Genomic DNA, 24,545 nt, shown 5'->3' on the forward strand with positions numbered 1-24,545 from the left:
TCCTGAGTCTCTGTGACATATTAGGAGGATTTTATGGCCAGTTGCTTTAGATTTATTACATAATAATCAAATTCAACTCATTTGACGTACAGCTTGTGTACCTCAGAGGCTATACATACACAGGTACAAAAAGTAATTATGATTTGATTGAAACAAAACCCAATACTAATATACAGTATACAAATTGTAAGTACATTTCACATGAGGGGAAAGGCAGAAAAACTGATTTAAACCCCATAAACAAAGGTTCACCAGATCAAAAAAAAAAGTCTTGATATCTTAATAATAATGTTTTACTTTGCTGCTGTTTCTGTCCATGATTTTCTAAACTGCTCACTCCCTGCACCAAAGTCCATAGAAAAAGCAGCGATTTTAAATCGCAGCATCCCGGAGTTGTTGATCCACTGCTGCCTCTATTAATAAGTTTAAATGCATTATTTTGTGACTTTGGCTTTCGGAAATGTTTTGTTTGGATTGACCAACTTTTTCAATGGACTTTGGTGCTGGAGAATGAAAGGTTTACTGTGTGTGAGTAAAGCTAATCTGACAGAGCTCGCCCTGACTCAACCCTTTTCTTATTGTGTTATCTCCAGGCATTATGTGCACGATGATGACCACGTGGCCTAATTTGTCATCAGTTATTTTATTATAGCCGCTAACAGGCAGTTAGTGTCTGCTGGTGTCAGAGGTTGAATGTTGCCTATTATTCCTTCATTGGATTGAATTTGAAGCAACCTTATTTGCGGCCCCTCAAAGACCTTCGGGGCATGTGTCTACGTGAGATGAAATTTAGTGTCTTATTTGATCGTGATTTATGTTGGCAGTTCGCTCCCTCTCAACACACATACACACTCTTTCTCTCTCTCGCTCAGTTGAGATGTCATTGTGCCTTTTGGCACGGTTTGGATGGTGAAGCGAGAAGGAATCCTTTCAGGCCGAATTGGTGCTGGATTTTGAACAGGAAAAAGAAACTCCCCTGAGGGTCTTCTCTCATATTCATTGTCCTTGTTTTTTTTTATTGTTTAACAGCTCACGCTCTCTGCCATTTCCTGCAAAGAAAAGAGGAAAACACAAAACAGGCAGCAAATAAAGCATGAAAACATGTCGAGGCACAACTTAAGCGTGACAGAATGCTTCCATACTTCCTCCACTACACGAAAAACTGCCACAACCAGATTTAGACCTATTGTGTAATGTCAGTATGATGCCAACAGAGGGCAGTGTATGTCAACAGGAGAGTCACTGTGGCTTGTGTTGTAGGTTTGAGACCAACATCCTTGCACTTCTTGTGTTTAATAATGATATATTATTACCGTGTTTAATTTTGATATAAATATGCGTGTGTATGTGTGTGTGTGTGTATATATGCATATATGTATATATGTGTGTGTGTGTATATGTATATATATGTGTGTGTATATGTATATATATATGTGTGTATATATATCTATATATATGTGTATATGTATGGATATGGATATGTACGTATATACATACATATACGTATATATACATATATACGTATATGTATACATGTATATATGTATACATGTGTATGTGTATATGTATATATGTATATATGTGTGTGTATATATGTATATATATATATATATATAAATGTATGTGTGTATGTATATATGTATATATATATATATGTATATATATATATATATATATATATATATATATACGTATATATATATATATATACATATATATATACATATATATATATATATATATATATATATATATATATATATATATATATATATATATATATATATACATACAGTATTTCTTTTTAAAACAGGATGTTAACTAAAGGTTCAGTTCACCTTACTGGAAAAAAAAAGCTGCAGATACGATCATTTGCAGATACAGATTTCTTCTTTTCATTCTTTATTTTTTATTTTTCTAAGGTATTGGTGTCATCAGAATTGACCCTAAAAGCCTATTTCCAATTTTGTGACTTTAGCAGGCAAAAAGCAGAGTCTGTGATCTCTAAATATCATATAGTATGTGTTAGAACAGCAGTAGTTTTCATGGAACTTTAAATTATCACCGTGCTGAGAGAGATATTTGATTTTACGACTCTTATTAGTAGTTACTCCAGTTTTTAACTTTTTGGAAATCGATTACTTCTTAGGATGTGGCGGTGGGTTGCATGTTAAAAACATTTTTTTCCTTTCTAGGTCATGGTCGTGACTGCAGGATGCAGGCAGACTCTCTGGGGGATTTGTACCGCGCTCTGGAGCGGACAAGTCTGTCCAGCTCAGCTGATCCCAGAACATCCAGCCGCCTGGAGTACAAGCGTTCATTTGTCCGGCGAGTTAATGACCCCCTGCTAAATGACAAGCTTCATCGCCTTCGCATCCTCCACAGCTCACTAAAGGTATATCAATGTGATTTGACAGTAAATATTTACCCATATTTGTCATGCATGTGTTTGCCTATTTATAACCGGTGCCTCCATTTCCTTGCAGGATGTCCCTCTTCAAGACACAAACCAGTCCTTGGGTTTTTTAGGGTAGATAAAACCTCATCCATCACGTCCTCTGTTTGTGCCTCACACAGCTGGAGATAAAAGGCACCAAAACGCAAGAATCTTTTTTCCCTGCTTGGCTCTCCATCTCCTCTGCTTTGCACAGCCTTGGTGTCCCTCCCTGCCTGACCTCGCCGTTTTTTGACTGATGAATAAGCACTTTGTATCCTCGACAAAGACTCGGTAGAGAACTTTGTAAGTCGTCGCTCACATGAATGGCGTCGTCCTGTCACTTTTGAACATAGTGGTGCAGGGATTGTGTACAGCCTCTCTGGAAGGATGCGGAAACAAAGATATTTTGGATGTGCACATTTTGTTATGCATGTGTGTATGATTACTGGGTGTGTTAAAACATGCATATTTAATATAACATTACAGCAACAGTGACTATACAATGTGGGGTACTTGCAGTATACAAGTTGTACAAGTGCTGTGCCTCAGTGATTGTGAATGTATTGTACTTTTCCAAGAGGGAGAAACGGAAAGAAAGCTATACCTCTAAACAGGGACATGAATATGACGCTCGGCAATAATGAACTAGTCTTGTAAATTACAGATGAATGATCAGAGTAGTTGTCTATTTTTGTATGCATGCTGTCTGATTGTTTGTAAAACTGTTTTGTATTTCAAAGTGTGTTACACGAGTCCACATCCATTTAGCGTATTGAGTTTTTTTTTTAAAGACCTATTTTACATTTTGCCCCAGTGCAGTTTGCTTTTATGTCGAAAAGAGGAGGAGCCGTATTTATTAAGTGTTTAATGTACAAGCATGCTTTGTATGACGCAAACACACGACCATGTCATTTGAAATTGAATGATGTTTCTCAAATTTGCTATATTATAGCTATAAGTTCCCCTTTTTTATTAAATAAAGTATCACATGGACACACATCGTTCATATTTTTCTTATATTCACATGTAAAGCTGCAGTGCATGAAGTTCTGAGAGTTTTTTTTGATGTTCATGAACTGAATTTTTTAACATATCATTTATATGCTGCATCCTTTAGTATCTCTTTAGTTCCACCTTAAAGGTCCACCTTAAAAAACTTAAGGGAATAGGAAATGACATCAGCCACAGAGGCTACTGGGAGCTAACAGCAGTTAGCATTTGGAAAAGTGATCATTTGCAGGCTCTAGCAGGCACATTGTCGTCATATATAACATGTATCCACTGGACAGATAAATCCTCTGAGGCTGGAAGTTTGTGTAGAACTCTGTGCTGCACTGTGGAGCCAAGAATAGAACTTTAAGTGGACATCCAGTTTTAGGATACTGTTGCCCTCGCCAGCATTCTCGAGTGTTTTATGGACAAAGCGGAGACAACAATTCCAGGAATTTATCGCATTGTGACGTCCCAATGAGCACAGAAGTCAACATCGCGTGTTTTATCTCCTGTACTTAGACTGAGGAGGACCACAAAAACATGAGTGAGTCATCTTTTTTCAAACTTTGCCGACTGATAGGACCTCCAGAGTTCAAAATATAAGGATTTAAAAAAAGTTGATTTTGCATAATATGTCCAATTGAAAATTTTTGAAACATAAAATGTACAATTTGAACAAAACCCAATTACATCACAAATTAAGTACTAAAAAAACTAAAAGTTAGACTGGAATGGAGCAGGAAGTGCCCTATAACTTTGCCACATTGACCGAATCGCCTTGAAACTTTATCGTGACACAAGAGACTGACCCCGAACACGTCTACGAACACGAACTTGACCCAACGCGATGTCGGCCATTTTTAATTTAGCCACCATTTTGCCACAAAACAGGAAGTGTCCTGTAACTTGCCCATACATCAACCGATCTGCTCAAAACTTCATATGTGTGACCAGGGCTACGCCCTGAGCATTGCTACATGCCGTGACAAAATAGGTTTTTCGAAACCTGGAAGTGCCCTGTAACTCGCTTCATAAATTAACACTCTCGACTTAGTGCATTTATCGTACCAAAATGAAAAAAACAACAACGTAAATTTGTATACGAGACAAATCAAAGGCAATACGTCATTGAAAGGCTTTGTGGATTCGAAAGCATGTGGCCATGGACGTTTTACCAGTTTCAGACTGCGGAAGTTTGGCGAATTTTGAACATTTGCCATCAAAGAGGAAGTGCCCCATAACTTCGATTGCCTCGAAACCTCATACGTGACACGAGAGACGGACCGTCACATATAAGTTATTTTTATTCTGTGGCTTTGCAGTCCTAGTTATTATTATTATTATTATTACCATACCCTTATATTTAAAAGATAACTTACAAATGAGTCTCTCTTTTCAGTATAAATATTACAAGTCAATAATACTGATGATAACCTGTGTTTAACTCCATCACATTTACACCTGGGCCATTTATTCTCCAGGTACTGTGCATGGGTCAGTGGTGTTATTCTTCTTATGAAGCCAGTACTAATTGCTTCCAAAGGGACGTAAACAGTGACCACTAATGAGCACAACCACTCAGCTGCTTCATGTATTCCTTGCTAATTCACACGCACATGCAGATAATTCTAAATAGTGATGAAAACAGCTTGACTTCAGAGTCTAAAATATAATATGTTAAAGATTTTGCAGGTGTGTGATTCCTAGATTTTCAAAAAAATACATAAATAACAGGTTGCAATTTCACCCATTGTTGGTACACATGCACTAACACAAATTATGCACACATATCGTTGCCTGACTTCCAATAACAATCTGAGCCATTTATTGTGCAAAAACGATCACTTTTAATTGATATAAGTGAATGGTGCTGTTGCTCTGTAAGATTGGTGATCTACTGGTCTACTAAGTCGATACCTGCTAACTGGATCCTTTTAGCAGCTTTTAAAAGATGAGGAGGGGGGGGGAGTACGTCCAGGTGGTGGTTTTTTTGTTTTTTTTTCAAGTAAAGTAAAAAAAATTTGAATTAGAATTATTTTTCAAAGTTTTTAACAACTACAATTTCAATTTGTTAAATAAATAAAATTAATTTTGATTAATTACGGATTCCTCCCCCTCTGTTTCCATATATTTTGTTCCCGAGGAGCAGCGGGAACAAAAATGTGGTAACTGCTGCCTAAATGATCCACACGTTTCTTAGATTGTCTGTTGACGATGTGTTCATACCTGGGGCCTGTTTCAGAAAGCAGGTTCAAGAAAGTCTGCGTTAAAACCTTAACTCGAGGTTGACCAACTCTGAGTTTTCGGTTTCAGAACAGGTGATAACACTTAGTTCAATCAACCCTGAGACAAAGTAACCATGAGTGAAGCCTGTGCATGAGGATATGCACAGATGGCATGATTCACTATGGCAAAAACTGATAAGGATAGAGTTGATCCTCCTACTTCTCCCCGGTGGAGTTGATATTTAATGCATGTGCAGAAAGTGAGCATATATTTATAAAAAAAAGCAAAAGAGTGGGAGATAGATATACTAAGATATACTAAGTATTAGTTCTTTGTGGTAGAAATAAAAGTATAAGCTTTAGTATTATTGTACAAGTGTAAGTCTTAGTATTAATGTACTTAGTCTTACACTTTTAATTATACTTTTCAGTATAAACCAAGTAAACTTAACTTTACTATTCTTAAAGGTGCCATATGTAAGAATGTGGCCAAAACCGGTTACTACATTCAAATTCAAAATACCGAGGTCTTTTAGGTTTCGTTTTTGGACTGGCAACACGTGGCAACTGGCAACCCGGGGTTGCGCGGCAGCTGAGACTCTACTGACTGCAATGATTGGTAGACGGCAGTAGGTGGCGCCACATGCCAAAGCATGATTTCAAAAGATAAACATGATTCTGTAAAATATTTTTTTTAATGCAAATATTTTGGCTGTAATGTTGTTGTTGGTGAGTTCAGTTTGTTATATGAACATTATTCCTGAGTCTCTGTGACATATTAGGAGGATTTTATGGCCAGTTGATTTAGATTTATTACATAATGCACCTTTAAAGGGACACTGTGTAGTATTTATGGGTTTATATGACCCAAAATCCACTTTTTTATACATATTATGTGCTCCTGCATTGTCTAGTCGCTGTATAATAGTTTTTGTTTTTCGTAGTGTTTCAAAAAGTCATGTAAAATAACATGGTCGCGGGCCGCGGTTGCATAGCCACTGTTAGCAGCGAGACGCCATGTTTCTACCGGAGCCTGTAAGGACAAACGCGAGAGAACAAATCAAGCGTCTCTTTACTTGTAGCTGAAGTCCCGCCTCCTCTCTCTCCGCTTCGTCTGCTACGGCTGTGGTAGCTCGCCCTCTCCCTCACCTCACGAACCTCATCTGCTGACACGGAGAAAGACGACGAGGACGACATTTGACCGGCTGAGGATACCGTAGCGCTCAGGTAAGGGAGGGGGTGAGCAGAGGAGCAGTTCTTTGTTGTAAATTTCAGCCTCTCCTCTAGATGGCACTATAAACTACTTACTTCACCAAGTATACAAAATATAGTATATAAAAAGTAAACTTCAAATATACTGCCTCAGTTTCGTTATAAAATAAGTATACTCATAGGACACTTGAATAAACTACTTTTGCTCAGGGAGTATCTGCACCTCGACATCAACTGGCCCTTGAAGAAAAGGACAGACCATAATGTCTGCCACTGCCTCCAGTTTGCAGGCTTCAACTTAAGAGCAGGAGAAATATGTTGCCAGGGTCACTGACTCAGAGTTAAGCTGAGCTGGCTTTTTGAAACAGACAAACCGAGAGTTTCCCTCATCTCAGGGTTAACTAACTCTGAGTTTTCACTAAACCTGCTTTCTGAAACGGGCATATTGCTGCTAACACATGATCACCGTCATGTACGTGTGTAGTCAATGCAACAAAAACTGACTTAATATCAAATGTGTCATTATAAAGTATGACATCAAAAATGCCTTTGTACTGTCAAACATGTCAAAATATAAACTGCCAAATGTGTTTTAGTATATAGTATGTTCTCAATGACCGTCCAAATATAAACTGTCAAAAATGTAACAAAAAACGTCCTATTTTAACAAAAAATGGAAAAAATACAATAAACCATCAAAAATGAGTGTCTTATTTGTTCAGGTCAAGTGAAAAATAAAAATGTAATTACTTGGGAAATAGAAACTGTTCAGGGGCAGTGGTTTAGTAGAATTTCAAAAATAAAAGTTGCAGTTAAAGGGACAGTTCATGTGTTTTGAAGCATGATTGTGAGGTATTGACACTAAGACTGTTCAAACAAAATCCAGTTTTAAATTAGGTTAAATTATAAATGTAATGTTTCAAATCAGGATTAAAAAAAAACACATGAAGGTGACATGTTTTTCATCGTCCTATGATCAGCATTCAGGACTTGATGCAGGACAGGTCAGATGTTATATGCGTTAACAAAGTTGAGCTTCTGTTCACACTACACTCTTAGAAATAAAAATTCTAAGTAGAACCATGTATGGTTCTTCGGCTTGTCCTCATAGGAGGACCTAGGTGGAACCCTTTAAAACCCTTCATTCAGAAAAGGGGTTTTAAAGGGTTCTCTGGATCAAAAGGGTTCTTAGTGTCACCAGGAACCCTTGAAAAACCCTGTCTTTGGGAAAGGGTTTTTCAGAAGCAAATGGTTCCAGGTAGAACCTCAGCCCTTGTAGAAGAACCCTTGTGGAACCCTTATTTCTAAGAGTGTAGAAGGACTGGCAAGATGACCTGTTGCACATACTTGTGGACCAGCTCTTGAACTGCCATGGACATACTGTATGTTTCCTACCCCTAACCCTAACCCTTTGCACATTTATACAATAAAGTATCATGTTATTACGTGATATGAATCATGTTTATACAATCAGAGGTGACACTTGGAGCCTGAGGGTTGTTTTTACTGAAATGTGCAGTGACCAGCCGCCTCCCTGTCCCCCTTAAACAACAATGGGCGATTTGCAATGACATCTCAGTAGGAAACCTCCCTAAAGGGGCCCCACCTCACGCTAACATGTGTGAAGTTACCGCTCTGCAAGTTGGAAAATGAAGAGGATTATTTACAGTGTAATGCATATCTTTTTTACTCAGTTTCTATATGTTTTTTTCAGTTATTTACAGTATTTTATTGTTCTATATATTAGTATTATTATCTATTATATTGTTTTATAATGTGGGTTAAGTTTATATAGTTTAGTTAAAGGCTATTTACAGTATTTTATTGTTCTCTACGTTTATATTCTCACATACTTTTTAATTACAAGGTTTTTCCATGTTATTTCATTCATTTTGAAAAAAAAATGTTTTTTGAACTCATACATTTTTCATTGGTGTCAGATTATTTGTAACATAATAGTGATGAACCCTAGTTGGAAGGGCCCCCTGGGAATTTTTGCTTAGGGCCCCTAAAGAGTCTAGAATCGCCTCTGTATACAACATAATTATGAGGTCCTACAACCTCTGCGTCTCTGCATAACTTAAAATTCATGTGTATCAATGCTTTCAACAACACATGCTTAAAATAACATTGTGAAAAATGTAATATGTATCTCTTGAAAATATCAGTATCAGCAGATGTTCCATAAATACAGTTAAAAAAGTGTCACAATAATTTTTAGAGTTGGGACAATACTCTCTTGTCTCAATCCCAGTGTATCATTGGTATTTGATTAGATTTGTATTTTGATTCTTTTTTGTTATTATTGCAATTTTATAAGGTTTTGCAATCAGATAATATTTCTGTATTTGTGTTTTTATGTTGTCTTTGCTGCCTAAAAAAACATGATAATTTAATTTGATATTTTTTAAATAATATATACTCTATATATCTATGTTGTGTTTTCAAATCCTGGATTTCAGATAACACCGATCAACAGAATTCACAATACATTTTGAGGCAATCACCTCTTTTAGATGGTACTTTTTTTTTTTTAATCCTCCAAAAAACAAAACAAAAAATCACAATATGTATATTTTGAATTTATTTAATAAAATAATAGTTTTCCCTCTTTTAAAAGACCCCCAATGTAACTGTAATTATACTGTGACTGTCAGGCAGTGTCATTATGTGATGCTGTGAGTAAAGATGTAAGACCTTGGACATTACAGGTGATCAAAGACTAAAAATATATAGTTTTGTTCCTTTATTTTCTCCAAAAGACAAAACCAAAAATACAGTATAATTAAACATATACTCAGTTGTCTCTGTGATAAAGTTAAACAAAGTCACAAAATTGGTTTATAACGCATTTCTCCTTTATTCCAGGTAGACAAACACTACAAGTACAATAAAACTACCTCTGAAAGAAAAACATCAACATCATTTGTATTATTATTATTATTAGTATTATTATAATAGCATTAAAAATGACTGAAAGTTACACTGAAAACTATGATCCTCTGAAAAAAATTTTTTTTTTGTTATTATTAATAACAATTTGAAAACAAATGTCAGCAGTCAAGCAGTATTGGATACATGTCTAAGATAAGTAGTCCTTAATAACTAAAAATGCATTATCACCTTGAATAGTTAATAAATATGGAAAAGTAACTGCAATAAACCATAAAAATTATAATAAATGGAATTTTTTATTTTTTTTCAAACAACAAAAAAATCATCAACTGAAGCAAAACCACATCAATTACAAGTGGTTATATTACATGTTTCATATTTAAATGATTGCTATTAATGGCAATTTATTTTAGGACAATTACATAAAGAAACCAAATGCTCATTTATATTAGAATATCATAGTTTTAACCGAAACTATCAAAGAAAATAAAGAATCCAATCATAATATTCAGTATAATGCACCCAAAGAGCTTATCTGAGAGCTTGAGTCACTGCCTTTGTAAACCGTTTAGACAGCATCTTATATCTAATCAACAATTTCAGTATATGAACCCTCACCATTTGAGTCCCAAATCCATACAGCACTGGGTTAGTGATTGGTACAAGAATAACAAAGTATAAAGACAAGAAGATTTGCACCTCAGTAGCGACATGACTCATGTCAAATCTAGTTTGAACAATTTCAAAAAAAGATGCAATTGTAAAATTTGTCAATGACAGTAAATGTGGGATACAAGTTTTAAGAGCATTGTGTTGAGATTCTCTTGACAATTTTCGACATACTCTTGAAATTTGAAAGTAAGAAAAGGCGACCATCGCTAACTGAGGCACAATCAAAAACAGAATAAACACAAGTCCAACAGTGCTTATGTACGAAATAGGGGAACATGATTTTTTTACCAGTTCCATGTTAACACAGTATAATTTCGGTAGTTTCTTTCCACAGAATCTCAACTGTACAGTAAGTGAGTAAAGACATCCAAACACAGTCAGTGGGTAAATAACTGCTAATGCACAAAGCTTCCCTGCCTTTGAATTAGACATGATGCTCTGGTAATGTAATGGTTTGCAGATAGCAACATATCTGTCATATCCCATAGCAGCTAAGACACTAAACTCAGTAGAAGCATAAGTGTGTAGGAAAAACACCTGTGCCATACACCACTTCACACTGACTTCATGTGTCTTAGATAAAAGCAAAGCCAGCATCGAGGGCTGCAACGCAGTGGTGCCATATATTTCACAGATGCATAAAATACACAAGAGAATATTCATAGGCTGATGCAACTCTTTGTGCCGGTGTATGACCACTATGAGAAGTACATTCAGAAAAACAGTAACAACATAAATCAGGAGGAATAAAGCAAACATCCAATACTTGTAGTTTTCCATGATGGCATATGCAGTCATTGTGAAAGTCAGTGCTGTTGTGTTGTCCATCTTTCAGTTGAAACACTTTTGTTTGACAGAAGATATGAAAAGGTAATCTGGTCACCAAATAAGTAATGGGGGGAAAACACTTTTATAGCAGAACATAAAACTACTACTGCATATATATATGTAAGTGCGTGGAAGTAGCTGACCAAGAATAAACCATCAACCAAGCTGCAGAAACACAGTTACCTGTGTGATCATCCTCCTGTCCATGGACTGGAGTGTGGCTGTTCCAGCTTGGGTGGCCTTTAATATAACCAAGCTGAAGGTGGGAGGGTGATGTCACTCATGTCAAAGGTCTGTTTTTTTTTTCTGTAAACAATATCTGATGTGAAAATACTGTTAAGAGCAGTAAACAGTATTTGGCAGGGGACTTTGACACCTGCTTTGTACACATATAAGTGACAAACATACAATATTTCACGACTAATGTTTTGCAGATAAATTATAATTACACTCAACAAAAGAATAAATGGAACACTTTTTTTCTTTTTGCTCTCATTTTGCAGGAGTTAAAATTAGAGATGGACGATACCACTTTTTTGTGTCGGATACCAATATCACAAAGTAATTTTTATGAATTATGAAGCTGTTAACAACAAACAACAAAAAAGGGCAACAAAAGAAACCAATTTTGACCCACTCTAAAATGTGCACCCCACAAGTTTTGCGAGAACTCAAACTGACATACTGACTGCAGGGATATCCATTTACGGCTGCTTCCTGTAAAATTAATCTTAATTCCAATAGCATAAGTTTCCTTCAACATGAGAATTTGGCAGTTCAACTGCTTGGCCACACGGGTTCACGACCCAATCAGAACAAGCAAATTGGATACTCTAAATTGATTGTGGATGTGAAAAAATGGTTGTTAGTGGTACTGTGATGGACTGGCGACCTGTCCAGGGTGCACCCTACCTTTTGCCCCCTATGCCAGCTGGTATTGGCACCAGCTGCCCCACAACCTCATGGGGAGGATAAAGTGGTAGATGATGGATGGATGGATGTGTAAAACTGCCTAATTGTGGTAAATCTGAATTGGCCTACTGATGCCACCTGGGATTCAGATCACCACCTGCTGTCCAAGAACTGGTCCTACCTCAATTGAAGGCCTTCCTTAAGCTAGAGGATTGAAGTGAGGTCTTGTACTCAACCACAGAGCACAATATTTGATGCAACTGTAATCTTGAAAACTAGCTGATTTGCTGTAGCGGAAAATGGAAGTTTGGTGGGCAAAAAAACCCTCTGATTACCCACGGAGTGGGAGTGAAGTATTGTTTTAAAGGGACACTGTGTAGTATATATGGGTTTATATGACCCAAAATCCACTTTTTTATACATATTATGTGCTCCTGCATTGTCTAGTCGCTGTATAATATTCTTTGTTTCATTTTCGTAGTTTTTCAAAAAGTCATGTAAAATAACAGGATTGCATAACTGCATTGCCACGACGCCATGTTTCTACCGGAACCTGTATAGACACTGACACCTATAGGAGAGGCTGAAATTTACAACAAAGAACTGCTCCTCTGCTCACCCCCTCCCTTCCCTGAGCGCTACGGTATCCTCAGTCGGTCAAATGTCGTCCTCGTCGTCTTTCTCCGTGTCAGCAGATGAGGTTCGTGAGGAGAGGGAGAGGGCAGAGCTACCGCGGCCGTAGCAGACGAAGTGGAGAGAGTGGAGGCGGGACTTCCGCTACAAGTAAAGAGACGCTTGATTTGTTCTCTCGCGTTTGTCCTTACAGGCTCCCGTAGAAACATGGCATCGTGGAAATGCAGTAGCGGCCTGCGACCATGTTATTTTACATGACTTTTTGAAACACTACGAAAATGACACAAAGAATATTATACAGCGACTAGACAATGCAGGAGCACATAATATGTATACAAAAGTGGATTTTGGGTTATATAAACCCATAAATACTACACATTGTCCCTTTTAGTGGCTCTGTGTCTGTCTCTTTGTGCTTCCACACTTGCACTTGCCAATATGACCAACAGAGGCCGCCAGAGGCTTATTGCGTGAATGGGGTGAAGTCTGCCGTCTCAGATTGCCTTGTTAGTTTAGTCATTAGAAGAAAATCGCAGTTACTCTAGATTAACAAATTTCAAAATGTGATTAATTATTTTTTTATTTATTTTCTAAATCTAGTGACAGTTTCCACATTTCGCTATCACGCCTTGCAACTTTTTTTTAGCACACAATGAAAAAAACAAAAAACAGAAAATCCCCACGCTCAATTCCTCTAGACAGCAATTAGACCGATGTCCTCCTGCCACTGGTGAGACCTCTTTGGACGTCACCTGGAGAGAGGAGGAGGAGGAAAACAGTAATAACATCCCTTTAGAGAATACTGATGTAATTGTGTCTGATGTAATGTGACCTTTCATCAAATGCAATTTCACAGTGGCAATATTTGTGTTTGACAGACACTTTTTCAGTCAAACTTACAAGAGATTTGTTTGACTTTTATTTCTTTCCAGATAGTTCCACTTTTATGAGAGCAGCTTCTCCACTCATAAATGAGTGTTAAATGACGAGCATTATTTCTGACAGCACACATGAAAGGAGGAAACGCAACAAACATATGAGGATGTGATGGTTCCTGGAAACCAGTTGTGCAGATGCAGAAGGTCAGAATGAATGATGTGAGCCTTGTAAAGAACAAGGAAGCTTGTCAAAGGTATTAATCCCACCTGGGACCAACATTTATTGTAAATAAATATAAAATGTAAAGTTATTCACACATGCGACAGTCACACTTAAGTAAAGTCGTCCCATGTTACTAGTGACTGACTGATGGTCCATGGTCTTGGAGACCCACTGCCCTGCACACATGATTCAACAATGGCTCAGTATCATTGTGTCTGAAGTGCTGGCCGATGAGCTGACATTAGAATCAGGTGTGTTGGAGCAGGGCAACATTGAAAAAATGCAGGGCCGTGGTTCCCCAGGACCAGAATTGAGAAACACTGGATTAAACAACATGTAGCTACTGGGTGCTGCTGGTCATCATCTTTCCTCGCCCATTAGCAGTTTCTTCTGCTTCTCCCAGTGGAGTCTGATATCCTGATTTATGACATTGGTCTGTTTCAAGGACAACTCTGGTAGTAACCTACAATTACTCGATAAATCGATTATTAATTGGTTACTAAGTCTGAAAAACACTGATCAACGTGTAGAACACTTGCTTCTCTACCACAGAAGGGCCAGATGTAACTGTCATACATAATAATAATAATAATAATAATAATAAATGTAACTAAATGTAACCAAATATAATGTAAAATAAAGGTAACTACTCATATTGCTAACATATTGCTAAATAACTTTCTGTATTTATTACTTATTCAATTTCACTCGTCGCATGATGCATAATGATACACTCTGATCTAGTGGCGGTGCCGTCACTTCGTGGGTAACACAATCGCCATGCATTGTGGGAAATGTAGTTCATGTTAAAACTCACGCCTTAAAGCAGCATAGACCTTATTTTAACACAGATTTTTGAGACCAATTAATCACTCGCCGGCCACATTAAATGACGTGATGGGCCACATCTGGCCCCCGGGAAAATGTTGAAAAATGCTGGCCTGTGTGTTCATCATGCCCTGGAGCTCAGAGAGCAGTAAAGGGTTAAGCATATGCATGTGCTTTAAATCAGCTGAAATGAGCACTTTAGTGGGAATGTTTTCCTCATGACAACAGTTTGTTGAATGTGTCCTTGAATGTGATTAAGGAAAGCATGTTTTTCTCATGGGTGTCTGTAATTCTATAATGTAAAACCTAGTGACCAGTGTGCTGCTTCTTATTACATTCACTCCTCCCTTCTGGCCAATATACTGAGTCCCGGGTCCAATCCTCATTTTAGAGCAACAGTCAAGTGCAACCATGTCTTCTTATCGCGTGGCGGTACTGGTGCTTTTTTTTGTCTTCCTGCTCGGTAAGTCTTGATATTTTGCTGAATTACACTTATTTTTTAGAATAATGTTCATATTTAATCAGCCGAAAGTTATAACCTCAAACATAGATAAGCGTTTCAGTTTGTCGTTACAGTCGCAGAGAATGAGGCTGCATCTTTTCCATGGTCTTGTCCCAGTCTGAGCGGAGCGTGTAGAAAGGTTTGTCTCCCATCAGAGCTCTTCTTCGGACCTCTGGGCTGCGGCAAAGGCTTCTTGTAAGTTTAGATCCCCGAATGCTTCAAAAAATGTTGTATTTCATTTCTTATGGAATTTATTTATACCTTTTTAAATGTCCCCCTAGGTGCTGTGTGTCCCATTTTCTATGACGGATGATGACCTAGCAGTAATAGGAATATGTCCTGAATAATAACCTTCAGCCATGCTACAAGACCTTTAACTCTGTGGGCTTTAAAATACTAAATTAACTGATTTAAGTGGAATAAAATATTCTATAAAACATCCTTGATTTGTTGAATTTCTTTGTATTGTGCCATGTTACTTTGGATTAAGTCCAGTTTCTTATACATTTCTGAGGTTCAGGATTATGGATGACCTTTCGAAGACTTTTCAGGGATTAAAACTTGCATCTAAAGTGAATAAAATTGTGAAGGGAGAGACACTGAGACTGATGACGATACAAAACCACCAGATTTAGCATCAGTCATTTATATTTACACTTTCTGGAAGGTAAACAGACAGTTAATGAACCAAACGCCAATATCCAGGGCGGTTACAGTCATCACTGAAAGGTCAGGAGTGATTGGTTGTTGATTTTTGAAGATGACTCACTTCTCATCCCAGAGTTCTAAATTGAAAAACCCTACTGAAAGAAAGGTCAAACCTGTTACAGGAAACATTTTTCAACAATTTTGGATATCTTGTTTTGGAGGGCGTACAACATAAAACATACAAAACAACACATTGATGAAACGTGACAAACACATTTGTTTTATTTAACAGGGAGGGTGTATATTAATTAACATTTCTGTAAATGCATCTGTAGATCACCATACTGGACAGATGTTCCTATAACCTAAAAGTAAAATACAATGTTAAAAGTCAATGCAAAGTCAATACATAATTACAGCAATAAGCAGACAAAACAGCTACATGATATTTTGAGAGGGAGAGAGAAAGTGTAGTTATTAAAAGGGTGTGGTAAATTAAAAGTGCAGTGTGCAAAATTCAGTAACATTTTTTACTTTTCTTATCTCTTCCATCAAAAACAAATTTAATTTTCAATCCGTGTAAATAATATCATAAAATGTACATTTAGAGGGTACCAATGCATCAAAGATTATATAAATACTGAAACTCATACAGCGTTAAAAAGGAGTTATGTTGCCCTCTGGTGGTGGTTTGCATTCAACAACCATGGCGACCATGATATAAATTGTGACGACAAAAAAATTGTGCATTTTTGCTAACATTTCTGAATCATCTAATGTATTTTCAAGAGGCAATTAAAAAAGTTCAAATAATTTATAATATATACTAATAATTAATAAATTAATAACATTTCGACAAATTGTATTTGTCCCGCGAGTCCCATTTCAGTGCATGGTACATCATTGCTGTTCGATGGGGGCGCTGTGAGCGTTGCTGCTGCCGAGTTAGCCCGCCATCACATGACACAAAGAAGAAGAACACGGAAGGAAGCGAGAAGCAAAAACAAACCGTAGCATCAGACATAGCTAACACCAAAGAGCTAACGCAAGTTGGATAATCCAGGCGAAGTGTGTCACTTACGGCGACCAAACCTATTTTTGTTCCGAGTAAACGAGATAATGAACACAGACAACAAGCAAAACCAAGACTAATCTATGGGGGGCAACTTACAGTAATCGTTGTCCAATATCTGCTAACGCTAATCCTCCCTGTTCTGTTGTTTTCCTGTGAATCGAAACCTCCGCGGAGAAAGTGAGTAACCAAACAGCTTATAATCGATTTTGATATGTAAGAAAGCAGAAGTGAGGCGACAGGATAAAAACATACATTACAGGCTTCACGAGCGTCGGCATACGAAGATATGTAGTTATGACGACACCAAATAACGTCGACGAAATGTGTGATTTTAATGTGTTGTGTTTTCACGGTTTACCGTGAACAGTGAGTGTTGTATTAATATTGGTAGTAGCGTTACACACGAAGCACAACAAAATCGCATTATTTCTTCTGGCGGATAACAACAAAAGGTTCAAAACGTTGCGGGCCTCACCCAGAAACAAGGGCACCACTTCCCATATTTGGCACACAACTATGTACCATGAAGCCCATTATAACGGCCCACAACACCTATACATTTATTTCATCGTGAAATTCAGAATGTGTGAAGGAAATCTAATAATGTTCGACTCATTGCTGGGTTATGAAGGTCATGGTTAAAAGCAGCCAAATTTGAACCTTTGCCACATTCTTATTCACCTGTCCTGTACTTTTGTAACTGAAATTTCTCCTGAAATCCACAATTTTCTGAGTGTATATGAAGCCACCCATGTAGTTAAGGATTATGACTTCAAGCGACAATTATTTCCATACTGGATCATTATTGTGTTGATTATTGATCAACTTGTTGCTTGTTTAATGGATCAGATGGATGGATTATTTCTTTGTTATGTGGAACAAGGGAACAAGGATGGACCAGTTGAAATAATAGAACAACAGTATGGTACTGGTGTGCCAATTTTATTTGTATTGCAATTGTTTGTATTGTGGTTTTATCAACCAGCTCCTGGCACAATATAATAGAATAGAATCAAACTTTATTGTCCATTGAGGTGGGAAATTGTCATTGGCTCACCAATGACAGATGACAAAACAATTTTGAGGAGATGACACAAAACCACAATAAAAACCCCTCTACTGCTTTATCGTTTTAACATAACAGTACATTTTAAAATAAGAGTAAATAAACAAAAATAGAGCAGTTCAAGTGAATGTAGAATGCGAAAGAAGAATGCTGGTGTCCACTGCTCAGTTTGAGCTATTGTGTCCTTTTGGCCAAAGGTTAGTCAAAAAATCTTTTGTCCCAATACAGACTCCAACAGAAATTCCACTAAAAGAAAAAGGTTTTATCTAGCGTAGCCCGTCAGACTAAACAGGAAAGTGGCCCAACATCGGGTTATGAGTGTTAGTGCGGACGTACATTTAGCCCGCTTCATATCAGATTTAACGATCATCATTTAACCTCTAGTATTGATTTGTAAAGTTATATCTCCTGATGTGATGTCTAAAATCTTTTTTTTCACAGTTTAGTGTGACCGTCGGCATCTCAGGATGGCGCACATTGTGTGGCGTGTGGGAACTCGACTGAATGTCCTCGGACTGGTCCTCTTCAGCACACTGGTGCTCTCGCCCACACATGCCTATATCTATGCAGTAAGTAATCAAGGATATTTTTCTCTGGATTGTGTTAATTGTTACATGTAAATAATATACTTAATGTGTATTCCCTTGGAGATTCTTACACTGTGTATTGTTTTGACAGCATTACGGGAATGTGACCTCCATGTTGTTTGAGGACCTACCAGCCTTGTTTGGAAATCCACTGCCTAATGACGGCATAAGGGTAAGAGCAGACTATAGGAGAAAGTTTGCATGCAAAACTATCATACTATCCATAAACCAGTAGTTGTCTTTTATGATAATGTGTTTATTTCTCTGCATGAAAGGGAGTTCTGGTTGTGTCACGTCCAATTAATGGCTGCTCAGCAATAGACCCTCCTCCTCCGCTGCCACCGCTGTATGATCCCAACATCACCAAGTCCATCGTTCTCATCAGACGCCATGACTGCTTTTTTGATATAAAGGTCAGTAATGCCTGACTGAAATAAATCAAAATGTTTTTTTTAGAATATCGTGGTCTAATGTTGTTTTTTTTCTTCAGGTTTTGCATGCACAGCAAGCTGGATATGACGCTGCAGTCATTCACAACGTGGACTCTGACATTCTTCTCAATATGAACTACAATAATGGTAATTCACCTTTGATAAAATGTTTGTCACCATCTTCTTACTTCAATGCCGAAAATTTCATCTGTGTTTTTCTTTTTTTTCCCCCTTTATTTTCCAGTAACTATTGCAGAGGAGATTGAGATCCCTTCAGTCTTCACCAGTTACGACGCATCTCAAATTCTCAGGAATTTTATCATTCCAGAACCAGGGTAAGTAAAAAAAGTTTAGTAAACAGTAATCTAGACCAGAAGACTTTTAGAATTAACCGTTTTCAGTGCTCGCGTTTACATGGCAAACTTGCTATTTCTTCTTTGTCTGCAGAGCGTATGTGATCCTCAAACCTGAATTTTCTTTTCCACTGTCATACTATCTCATTCCCTTCACTGGAGTAGTTGGCATGATCATAATTGTGATGTGTGTTCTCTTGGTAAGTATATACTTTGTAAGGTGTTTATTGTGCACATCACACTTTATGTACCTTTTGGGATTCTGAGTTAACTCGAAATCATAATTTCTTTATTGGGTAGTAGAAGAGGGCCTTTGAGTTTGTCTCCTATTATTTCAACCAACCTCGAGTTTAGCAAACATTATTTTCATGCTATAGTTTTTCAACTAGTAACTAAAATATTTTAAACTTACTACCATATCCTAAAATCCACAGTTTGTCCAAGTTTTGGTTCTTCACTTATGCCCCTTTTCCGCCTATGGTCCCAGCTCACCACAGCATGGCACGGTTGATTTTCTACTACAAAATAGTGCCTCCTCAATGTAGGTGGAAGCACCTGCAGCCGTGACTTTGTTTTACACGCGACACACAGTCGAGTGACCAGTGACTTGTAAAGCAGTTGTTTTCAGTGTCATTAGAATCAGTTTATTCAAAATATGTGTTCAGTATTTCCTCCATGACTGGAGTACAGACTCCTGAACTGAAATACAGCGACAGGCTTTGTGATGCCAATTGCGATCAGCAGTGCTGTTGCTACATTTCCCTGGTAGCTGTTGGAGATAATCCCATGTTTTGGCGACTGTTAAGTCTTTTTAACTGATCTACATTTCGCCTCAGCTCGCTTGGAACCACGCCAGAGCAATACTTTTTTAGTTCCTGCTAATCGCTGGTGTTAAAGCAACTTAGCCATGCCAAGTCGAGGCTAGGCAAGATAGTGGAAACACACCCTTACATGGCAGCTCAGCAACACACTTACCAATCTAGTCATAGGCACACTATTGTGGTTTTATTTAAGTGGTGAAAAAAGTACTCCACCTAGGGTAATACACACTCATGGCAGGTTTCTGGGATTATAATCTGGATACTTGCATCTTTCTATGAAGTTAAAGAGAATTTCCATTATATTCTGACCTATTCAGTCATTATGAGGGCTGACGGCCACAACGCAAAAACAAATCCCTCCACACAATTAATGTAATTCCCATGCATAGTGTAGCAACTGACCTTGTTTTTTTGTGCTGTGTAGATTGTACGATGTGTGCGGTACAGAAAAAGAATGAGGAAAAATCGATTGTCGAGGGAACAGCTGAAGCGGATCCCAATTCACAAGTTCAGGAAAGGTGCGTTTACCTTTAGTGTAATGTCTAATTTTTCAAGAAGATTTGTTTGTTGACCAAATAATATCTTCAGAATTGATGATGTCACACTTTTCTCTTCTTTTTCAGGTGATGACTACGATCTCTGTGCCATCTGTTTGGATGAGTACGAAGAAGGAGAGAAGCTGCGAGTTCTCCCTTGTTCCCATGGTAAATATATAATGTGTTTGTTATATTATTACAGGCAATCGATTTAGGGGGAAGGCTGGGTAATGCAGCTGTCTCACCTTTGGAAATGAAACTGTGACAGGGAAAACATACAGTCAATGGACAAAAGGCAAATATTTATTTCCACTAAATGCATGCACACACTGTTGCCTGTGAAGTGTCTGTCGTGCAGGATGTGGATGTCTAAGAATAAGTCTTAATAACACTCTTTAGTACAAGTTAGTATTAACAGAGGCTTATTGCACTTGTTTTTCTAAAAGTTATGTTAATAAAGTTACTTTCTTGGCTTTAATTTGGTTCCCAATCAAGATACACAAGTAAGAGTTACTTTACATTGAAAATATGGACATAGCATTGTTAAAAATGCACTTAATCTTAGTTAACTATTGAACTGCTATGATTAATTGCAGTTTAAAAAAATGAACATTTTGAAAATGACACCAGTGAACAACATATAGGGGAAAGGCCACTTGTTAGACAGGTAGAACAACATTGAGAGAGTCTTAATTACTGTATTAAACAGTAGATTTAAGAAGAAAAACACTGTTGGTGTCAGTGGTAACTCGTGCAATTTGTGATCCAAAGCTAACCCATTGTAAATGAATGTCATTTCAAATAAACTAGTGCAGTAGCCATACCTGTTCACTTGCATTTCTTATCCAAACATGAGTGCCCTTTATCAGTCACTCGGCAAGTTTGAAGACAGTCAAGTGACAGTTGTGTGATTAACAAACAGACGGATGTTCGTTGCATTTATACACCAAAATATCAGCATGGTATCAGGGCGTGCCGTGTACAGATATAATGCAAGTGAAGTTATTTTGCTTGAAATAGTCATGTAAATCCTTCAGTTTGGGGTTTTATTCATTGTTTTTTTCTTTTCAGCGTATCACTGCAAGTGTGTAGACCCGTGGCTCACAAAGACCAAAAAGACGTGTCCTGTATGCAAACAACGCGTCACTAGAAACAACCCAGAGCACTCGGAGTCTGATTCGGAGGAGGAAAGTGGAGGACGTGGGGAGGAGGACCGCACTGACGGTGAAGCAGACTCGGAGCGCACGCCTCTGCTTCGACCCTCCAACCCGGGTTCCCCCTCCGGAAGCCCGGGGGCCTATTCGGCAACCACCGCCACCACCACTACTGCCCAGTGCCTGGTCTCACCTGTACGCTGTGACTCTCCCCTGCTGGGTTATGAAGGCTACTACTCCCCTCAGGAGGACACGGACTCAGAAAATGATGACACTGAAGATGACACTGCTCAGCTCATTGGTAGGAATATAGTGGATGTCTGATCGCTGGAAACTGCATTCAGGCTACTTCCTTTTACCTAAAAGAGTCTTTCAGACATGAAGTGTACTGTTACCGCCCTGTAATTTAACACGTTAAGATTAGCTAGACACTGTCTTGCAACATTTGTTCATTATAAGAGAATCATTGACTCACTAACTAGAGGACGTATAACTGAAAGTGTCAACATATTTAGAGCACCTGTATTGACCAATTTTACCCAAATCAGACACAGAACATGAACCCACTAACGCACAGTAACTCCACTACTCTGTTTTGCCTGTCGTTTACCTTTTTTTAATTTTTTAATTTTTCTTAAATGTTGTGTAACCTAACACAATGAATTATGTGCTCATACTAGTAGGTTTCCAGGTTACAGTTTTAAAAAAAGAAACACCTGACAGTCCTTTTGCACAATTTAACAAGGATGTGCAAGTATGGAAAAAGCATTTTGTGTTTTATTATTTTTTAATCCCTTCAGCAGCTTCCTTTTTTACATTTAAAAGTTTTATAAGTCACTTTTCTCATATTCCATATATCTTACAATAGAATAAGACATAGATGTTATACATTTTCAGCTTCTTCCACATTGTTGTTGTCAATCCTGCATGGGCAATTTAAGGAGAATGATTGAGCTTTATGCAGTTTGTGGAGTTGAATAAACTCCGTTTTATAGCAACATACGAAAGGCCTGTGGATATTCTAAATCAATAACATTGTGATAATTATTACTGTTTTAGCTTTTTTGGTTAAAGTGCAGATTTCTGAATACTTACTGAATATATTTACATTTTTATATATGATAGCATAATAACACATTGAAACGTGGGACCCGACAAAAAAAAAAAAGCATTGCCTTATGTTGGCCTTGATGTACATATGTATGTAAATTAAACAGGAATCGAAGGGACAGAGTTCACACTCCTATGTTTAATGTCGTGTGGCTGTATTAAGTACAGCAGCTGAGAAGGCGTTGGTTTTGTTCTGGGTCTGAAAATGTGCTTAACATGACTAACAAGAAAGAGAAAAGCTTTGTTTCCTCGTTTCTGTGCAACTGTGCAAACTCTTTAACACAGACGGCTGACGTAAGTAGTTTGACTTGCACCTGCACACACAAGTCAAGCTCAGCAGCTGTCAAATAAAAAAAACTGTTTTTAACGCCACGTTGTACAATAATAATCCATGTTTGGTTCAATCTACTGTTGATTTAGAATTGGAACCAATTATTGTTTTCGTAATCTCGATTAATTGAATAATTGTTTGGTTGATAAAATGTCGAAAAATGTTGATTGTTTTCTTTTACCAAATGTTTTGTCCGCAAATATATTGATTTCTGTATAATATGGAGCAAATAAACCAGAACATATTCACATTTAAGAAGCTGAAACATCAGAAAGTCCATTTATCAAAAAAACTTGTTGCAGTCCTAATGCTTTATATTTGGATCAGAACAAATTAAAAAAAACGTAAAATGTTAATTCTACTTCACAGTTGCATCATGATTTTGTGTGTGATTTGATAAATTCACATCTGGAAGTGTTTTTAATGTTTGATAACCTTACAAGGTGTGTACATTTTCTAAGTAAGGGAATATTTCTTACGCTTTTTTATTTGCTGGGATCATGTAAACTGCTGTTTCCTCTGTATTCATGTTCAGAGAACATTTTAAATGGCAATTACTGTAATCATTAAGTGGGTGTTTTCAATGTTTCAGGTGTTATTTTATCAAATAAAGTAACATGCCCATATAATTATACACGTACTACATAAAAAATATCATTGTAATATTATTTTACTGCCGATTGATTAAAAGACTCCATATTATTGAGATTTCATTTGGATTTGTCTGCAAAAATCTTTTTTTTTTTATAGAGCTGCTGTTTTCTGTTTATTTCTGCTCTTTATTAAACGTGTCTCACTTCTGGAGACGCTGCATTGAAGACAAAGGAAAAATCTAAATTATCCAGCTTTTTTTTTTTTTTATAGAACATGCCTAATTTATCACACTTAAATAATCAATGTGCAGTGTCAAGCATCATTCTTATATAGAGAGAGACATTTTAGAAGCCATGGGATGTCTGAACATGTGAGAAAAATCTCTGTGTGAAGATTAAATGGCATAGAAATGCGACTGTGGTGCCATTTTTTTTGTTTTGATGAAGAAAATGATTTACACTGATCTTTCAAAGGCACACTGACACCTGTAATTCTTTGCAATAAAGCTGAAAATCAACACGTTTAGAAAATGCTGTGATTTTTTTCCCCCTAAAGCAGGATTAGAAATGATGGCTCACGCTCCACGCCATTTGGTGGCGCT

General features: G+C 37.3%; 3 protein-coding genes across 3 annotated transcripts in view; 2 read left to right on the forward strand and 1 right to left on the reverse strand.

The window, feature by feature from the left end:
• LOC310926854 (connector enhancer of kinase suppressor of ras 2-like) overlaps window positions 1-2,534 on the forward strand; it is a gene marked incomplete at both ends in the record, with an annotated part of 33,890 nt that extends 31,356 nt beyond the window's left edge. The window contains 2 exons of the mRNA XM_083889060.1: window positions 2,196-2,395; window positions 2,487-2,534. Coding sequence (XP_083745186.1) covers window positions 2,196-2,395; window positions 2,487-2,534 — 248 coding nt within the window. The remainder of the gene's footprint in view (window positions 1-2,195; window positions 2,396-2,486) is intronic.
• Window positions 2,535-10,293: 7,759 nt separating this feature from the next.
• On the reverse strand, window positions 10,294-11,262 carry LOC310927339 (olfactory receptor 52D1-like; the record flags this gene model as incomplete). Its single annotated transcript, XM_083889634.1, has 1 exon — window positions 10,294-11,262. One exon carries the CDS (start codon window positions 11,260-11,262, stop codon window positions 10,294-10,296), a length of 969 nt encoding a protein of 322 aa, XP_083745760.1.
• Window positions 11,263-16,909: 5,647 nt separating this feature from the next.
• rnf167 (ring finger protein 167) lies at window positions 16,910-24,423 on the forward strand. Its single transcript, XM_083890032.1, has 10 exons — window positions 16,910-17,138; window positions 18,469-18,596; window positions 18,706-18,786; window positions 18,890-19,027; window positions 19,105-19,192; window positions 19,290-19,380; window positions 19,493-19,598; window positions 20,644-20,737; window positions 20,843-20,923; window positions 21,827-24,423. Exons 2-10 carry the CDS (start codon window positions 18,495-18,497, stop codon window positions 22,231-22,233), a joined length of 1,188 nt encoding a protein of 395 aa, XP_083746158.1. The 5' UTR covers window positions 16,910-17,138; window positions 18,469-18,494; the 3' UTR covers window positions 22,234-24,423.
• Window positions 24,424-24,545: the final 122 nt, after the last annotated feature.

Source organism: Microchirus variegatus (genome assembly GCF_963457635.1).
Source record: "Microchirus variegatus genome assembly, chromosome: 5".
Classification (NCBI taxonomy): Eukaryota; Metazoa; Chordata; class Actinopteri; order Pleuronectiformes; family Soleidae; genus Microchirus; species Microchirus variegatus.

Bases quoted from the DNA above. Each gene is read 5' to 3' on its own strand.
- rnf167 (XM_083890032.1), top strand. From the start codon at position 18,495: ATGGCGCACATTGTGTGGCGTGTGGGAACTCGACTGAATGTCCTCGGA. The intron at 18,597-18,705 runs GTAAGTAATCAA...TTGTTTTGACAG, and splicing joins CACATGCCTATATCTATGCA to CATTACGGGAATGTGACCTC. The intron at 18,787-18,889 runs GTAAGAGCAGAC...TCTGCATGAAAG, and splicing joins TGCCTAATGACGGCATAAGG to GGAGTTCTGGTTGTGTCACG.